The sequence below is a fragment of the Nerophis lumbriciformis genome, linkage group LG19, assembly GCF_033978685.3.
Source record: "Nerophis lumbriciformis linkage group LG19, RoL_Nlum_v2.1, whole genome shotgun sequence".
Lineage (NCBI taxonomy): Eukaryota > Metazoa > Chordata > Actinopteri > Syngnathiformes > Syngnathidae > Nerophis > Nerophis lumbriciformis.
The window spans coordinates 41,870,339-41,876,624 of record NC_084566.2 but is presented as its reverse complement, the minus strand read 5'-3'; the positions used below and the strand labels follow the sequence as shown (position 1 = coordinate 41,876,624).

Sequence of the window (6,286 nt, the reverse complement as noted above, 5' to 3'; positions counted from 1 at the left end):
TCGTTCATCTAAAAGCGTATTAGAAAGTGTTCAGTAACAAGTGTGTCTGTATCGTTCATCCAAAAGCGTATTAGAAAGTGTTCAGTAACAAGCGTGTCTGCATCGTTCATCTAACAGCGTATTAGAAAGTGTTCAGTAACAAGTGTGTCTGCATCGTTCATCTAAAAGCGTATTAGAAAGTGTTCAGTAACAAGTGTGTCTGTATCGTTCATCTAAAAGCGTATTAGAAAGTGTTCAGTAACAAGTGTGTCTGCATCGTTCATCTAACAGCGTATTAGAAAGTGCTCAGTAACAAGCGTGTCTGCATCGTTCATCTAACAGCGTATTAGAAAGTGCTCAGTAACAAGCGTGTCTGCATCGTTCATCTAACAGCGTATTAGAAAGTGTTCAGTAACAAGTGTGTCTGTATCGTTCATCTAAAAGCGTATTAGAAAGTGTTCAGTAACAAGTGTGTCTGTATCGTTCATCTAAAAGCGTATTAGAAAGTGTTCAGTAACAAGCGTGTCTGCATCGTTCATCTAACAGCGTATTAGAAAGTGCTCAGTAACAAGCGTGTCTGCATCGTTCATCTAAAAGCGTATTAGAAAGTGCTCAGTAACAAGCGTGTCTGCATCGTTCATCTAACAGCGTATTAGAAAGTGCTCAGTAACAAGCGTGTCTGCATCGTTCATCTAACAGCGTATTAGAAAGTGCTCAGTAACAAGCGTGTCTGCATCGTTCATCTAACAGCGTATTAGAAAGTGTTCAGTAACAAGTGTGTCTGTATCGTTCATCTAACAGCGTATTAGAAAGTGTTCAGTAACAAGTGTGTCTGTATCGTTCATCTAAAAGCGTATTAGAAAGTGTTCAGTAACAAGCGTGTCTGCATCGTTCATCTAACAGCGTATTAGAAAGTGCTCAGTAACAAGCGTGTCTGCATCGTTCGTCTAACAGCGTCATGGGATTAATTTCATAAATCATTGTGACCACTGGGTGTCGCCCAAAAAAACTACCGTATTTTCCGCACCATAAGGCGCCCTGGGTTATAAGCCGCGCCTTCAATGAACGGCATATTTCAAAACTTTGTCCACCTATAAGCCGCCCCGTGTTGTAAGCCGCATCTAACTGCGCTAAAGGAATGTCAAAAAAACAGTCGAATAGGTCAGTCAAACTTTAATAATATATTAAAAACCAGCGTGATGTGGGCGCGCATGGAGTCGTATATCAACATGGACGGAGCTGCGTGAAAAAAGCCACCCGGCCTCTTCGCGTAAACTTAAACTTACCTTAACCACTCGCTCATCTTTTCTTCATCCATCCCTTCGAGTTAGCTTTTATGATGACGCCGGCTGGAAAGGTCTCTTTTGGCAAGGTCTTCCTTTTGAATATCACCATGGGTGGAAGTTTCTGGCCATTAGCATGGCAAGCTAGAACCACAGTGAAGGATGACTTCTCATTCCCTGTGGTGCGAATATTCACCGTACGTGCTCCCGTTGTATCCACAGTGCGGTTCACAGGAATATCAAAAGTCAGTGGAACCTCGTCCATGTTGATAATGTTCTCTGGCCGGATCTTTTTTTCGGCTATCTTGTTTTTACAATATGCACGGAAAGTAGCCAGCTTTTCTTGAAAGTCTTTAGGCAGTTGCTGTGAAATAGTAGTCCGTGTGCGGATGGAGAGATTGCGTCTTTTCATGAACCGGAAACCTGTCGCTTAGTAGGAGCCATTTTGTGGTCTTTACAGATGTAAACACACAAAGGAAATGAAACGTAATATCCGCGCGCTTCTTCTTCTTCTACCGGGGCGGGTGGTTGCTTACAGTAGAAGAAGAAGCGCTTCCTGTTCTATGGGGGCGGGTGCTTACCTTGGCGGTTGCTTGCGTAGAAGAAGAAGCACTTCCTCTTCTACGGGGAAAAAAGATGACGGCTGTTTACCGTAGTTGCGAGACCGAAACTTTATGAAAATGAATCTTAATATTAATCCATATATAAAGCGCACCGGGTTATAAGCCGCACTGTCAGCTTTTGAGTAAATTTGTGGTTTTTAGGTGCGCCTTATAGTGCGGAAAATACGGTAGTTCTAATAAAATACCCCTCATTTTTCTATTTTTTTTTCTTGTTTTTGAACACTGACTTTTTGCAGTGTACTCTTGTAAAAAAATGTAAAAGGCTTTTTTTTTTTATGTCATCATTTAGTGATGGACTGTTTTCTTCCAGGGTTCACTGCAGACCTGCGCAGCAACACGGGAGGCCAGGCCTTTCCTCAGTGCGTGTTTGACCACTGGCAAGTCCTCCAGGGGGACCCCAAAGACCCCGCCAGCAAAGCCTTCCAGGTCGTCGCCGACATCAGAAAGCGCAAAGGTCTCAAGGAGGGCATCCCCGCTTTGGACAACTACTTGGACAAATTGTAAATTTTAGGTATGTCCAACTCTTTAGCACTAAATCTTAACCTCGTGGGCACTTTAATAATCTTTGCACAAACGGTTCAATCCAAAGGCATAAAAGCTTCAATGTGTTGTTGGCTTTTTTCGGGGGCGATGATGCTTCCTTTCATTTCACACAGCAGCACACCAAGTGCCTAAGCCAAAGTGCTGGGACTATTTCTTTGATTGTTCATCTTTTATGTCACGACACTGCTGCAATAATAAGAATATATGACCGAGTTATTGCAAGTTTGTTTCATTAAGAAGTCAATAAAAAAAACCTATAAAGTGTCTTTTACTTTGTTTGTGTCTTCTACTGGCAGCACACTGCAAAAACGTATTTCTAAGTAAGATGAAATATGTCAAATAAGGGTGATATTTGCTTATTTTCTGTCTGATAAGATCATTCTTCTCACTAAGCAGATTTTATGTTAGAGTGTTTTACTTGTTTTAAGTGTTTTGGTCCTAAATGATCTCAGTAAGATATTACAGCTTGTTGCTGAGATTTGATGACCTCAGTGTTTCCCACACATTCATTTATTTGTGGCGGCCCGCCACGAAAGAATTACGTCCGCCACAAATGGATTTTTCGGCTTTTGACTCGCTCGACCGCTCATAAAAGCAATGGGACTGTCTGTGAATGTACCTTGTAGTTACAACTCCGGTGCAGTAGGTGGCGGTAGCCTACTATGCATTGAAACTCCGCCAATAGCACTTAATTCACCTGGTGGGCCAGAAGAAGAAGAAGAAGAAGAGGGACGGACGGGATCAAAATACGAGGGTAATATAGGTTATAGGTAGATAGGTTATAGCTGCATCGCTCGCGGCTCGTCATATATTTAACGTTAATCCGCGATTTCACTGAGCGTTTCACTGACGGTGAGCAGCCTGACGCTGCTTCATGCACGTAGTAACAGTCACGTGTTTTCATACCGACGAGCTAACGTGTCCAGGTTATAACCCTGTTGTCAATAAACACACGTGTACTGAAGCTAAATTGTCCACTGTCCACTGCAGCATGTGAACGCAATGAAAAGAATCAAATCTGAGCCAAGCAGCTGTTAAAATGTTGTCCAGGTTAATGTTTTGGCCATTAAAGGCCCTTCATTTCAAGATTTCAACTGTGATCGGGCTTTAAACAGGTGGCTGACCTGTTCAGATGAGTGTAACTGCTACTGGTCAAATAATGTGAAATAGCATTTAATTTGACATGTATGCAATGCCATTTAAATGTAATTATAGATAATAATAATAATTAAAGCTGCAAGCAGCATTGGTCGGGCCCGCGTATTTGGCAGGTGCTAGTCCTAAGTGTCCCAAGACTTTTGTCTAGTGTACCTACCTTGTCTGCATTGTGTGGGCACGTTGGTGCTTCCTGCTTTTAAGCAGCCATCTTAAAAAAAACAGCAGCGCAGCAGCATCAGCGCAGCGGGTCTTTGAAGGGTCATAAAATCAAAACCGGAGCAGGTATTAAAACTCTGTTCTGTTATTTTATACACAAGGGTTTAATCTCTCTCCTGTGTTAGTTTGAAGCCTAAACGACAAACGCGCTCGGAGGAGATAGTTTTTGAAGGAAGGTGACCGGTTTTTACAAAAAATTTGTTTTGAAGGGGGAATAGCAAACTTCCTGTTGATTTTTGCTGGGGGTTGTCAATTTATGAAATGTAGGTCTAAGTGAGACCTACATAGAGGTTTTTGTTTCATGTCTCTCCGACCTTCCCAGTGGGAGTTACAGGCAGTTTTGTCAGTTTTTTCATCCGAGGAGCAGTTTTTTGTGCGTTTCATTAAAAAATTGCGCTAGAGCACAATTTTGAGATTTGGGGTTAGGTTTTTTTTTATTAGATCACAATTTTTGCCAGTCCTGATGTGTGTGTTCAGTTCGGTGAGTTTTGAAGCATGTTAAGGGGGTCAAATTACAGCTCAAAAAGTCAAAAGTGACTGTTTTTAGTACTTTTTTGTCTTGAAGGGGGAATTGCCAACTTCCTGTTGATTTTTGCCCGAGAATATACTACTATGAAATCTAGGTCTAAGTCACACCTACATAAAGGTTTTTGTTTTATGTCTTTCCGACCTTCCTAGTGGGAGTTACAGGCAGTCTAGTTTGTTTTTTTCGTAGGGGGCGCTAGAGCGCAATTTTGAGTTTTGTGGTTCGGTTTTTTTTTAAAAGGCAATTTTCGCAGGTCCTGATGTGTGGGTCAAATATGGTGAGTTTTGAAGCATGTTAAGTGGGTGAAATTACAGTTTAAAGTGGCGGCGGAAGAATAACGAATAATAAAACCTTACAAATTCAATAGGTCCTTATGTCCCATTGCATAAGGACTCCCTTTGGGAGTCCTTATGCAATGGGCCATGCGGGCCCTAATAAATACTGTGTAGTGTTGTAAATAGTCAATGGGAAGGATTTTAGTAAGATATAAGCCATGAGCACTACACAGCCAGAAAAAAACCTAGGCAGGACAAGTAAAAATATTGGGGCAAGTAGATTTGAGAAGTCGGGCAAGTAGAAAAAAAGCTTAACGTTGAACCCTGCATGTGTTGAGCTGCTGGTTAGACGGCACTGTACATAGAGCGCTTCTGCTCGTTAGTAATAAATTCTAATGTTGGATGTTCACTCCTTCACACAGATGAGTATAGAAAAATATTTTCAACGGCCGAAAAGGGCTTGACTTGGAGAGGAGGTAGGCCTACAGTCCGGACCACAGGTGCGACCTGTTCAGCAGCAGCAGGAGGAGGAGGTTGACTAATTGTGGCAGGACACCTCTGCCTCTGTTTCCCTTCATGTTGCTGGTAAATAATATGGTTGTAGTAGTAGGCTAAAGTTAAATTATTTAGTATGCACTAATTAAAGGGGCAGAGCTTTAAGAGACATTTTAGCTTTTATATTTTATAAGATATATTTTTTGTAAGAACCACAATTAATAAATGTATTTCAGTGAATCACTAATTGTTCAAATCTGTATATAAATATGTACATAAAGTGTTGTAATTATATTCCAACTCCGCGTTCTTCTTGGTCATCGCCGCTGCCGCCGCCACCCCCCGCCCACACCACCACAAATAGATGCCTGTCCTGTGGGAAACACTGGACCTATATTGAGTAAAACATGCTTGAAACTAGAATATCAAGTGTTGCAAAGCTGTGTCATCAACACTCACAAATATAAAACTACTTTTTTAAAGTAATCATTTCTGACTTCAAGCATGAAAAAAAAAAATCATGATGCCGAGCGCATATCATGTGAAGATAATGGCACTAGCATTTACTTCATTTAAGAATATTTTTCAACATATTGAGCAAAAAGGTCTTTTTTTCTACCAAGAAAAGTGCACTTTATTAGTGAGAATATACTTATTTTAAGGTATTTTTGGGTTTATTGAGGTTAGCTAATTTGACTTGTTTGAATTTTCTTGTTCTATTGGCAGATAATTTTGCTTAGTTCAAATAAAATACCCCTCATTTTGTTTTTGTTTTTTCCTTAGGCATAGTGCCATTATGTCAAGATAATGTCACTAGCATTTACTTCATTTAAGAATATTTTTCAACATATTGAGCAAAAATGTCTAATTTTTTTCTACCAAGAAAAGTGCACTTGTTATTAGTGAGAATATACTTATTTTAAGCTATTTTTGGGTTCATTAAGGTTAGCTAATTAGGGACCGCAATGTCCCTTTGGGACAGAGGACCCTATTGTATTTCGTCCGTTTTATTATTATTATTCCGCCGCCTCTTTGAGCTGTAATTTGACCCCCTTAACATGCTTCAAAACTCACCATATTTGACACACACATCAGGACTGGCAAAAATTGCCATCTAATAGAAAAAACAAACCCCAAAACTCAAAATTGCACTCTAGCGCCTCCTAGGAAAAAACAGAGAAAACGGCT

The 6,286-nt window shown here is 40.6% G+C and overlaps 1 protein-coding gene across 1 annotated transcript in view; it reads left to right on the top strand.

Moving 5' to 3' along the window:
- The window catches only part of LOC133618416 (elongation factor 2b), a 45,753-nt gene extending 43,001 nt beyond the window's left edge, over positions 1-2,752 (top strand). The window contains exon 14 of the mRNA XM_061978750.2: positions 2,196-2,752. Coding sequence (XP_061834734.1) covers positions 2,196-2,389 — 194 coding nt within the window. The 3' untranslated portion in view covers positions 2,390-2,752. The remainder of the gene's footprint in view (positions 1-2,195) is intronic.
- The last annotated feature ends 3,534 nt before the right edge of the window (positions 2,753-6,286 follow it).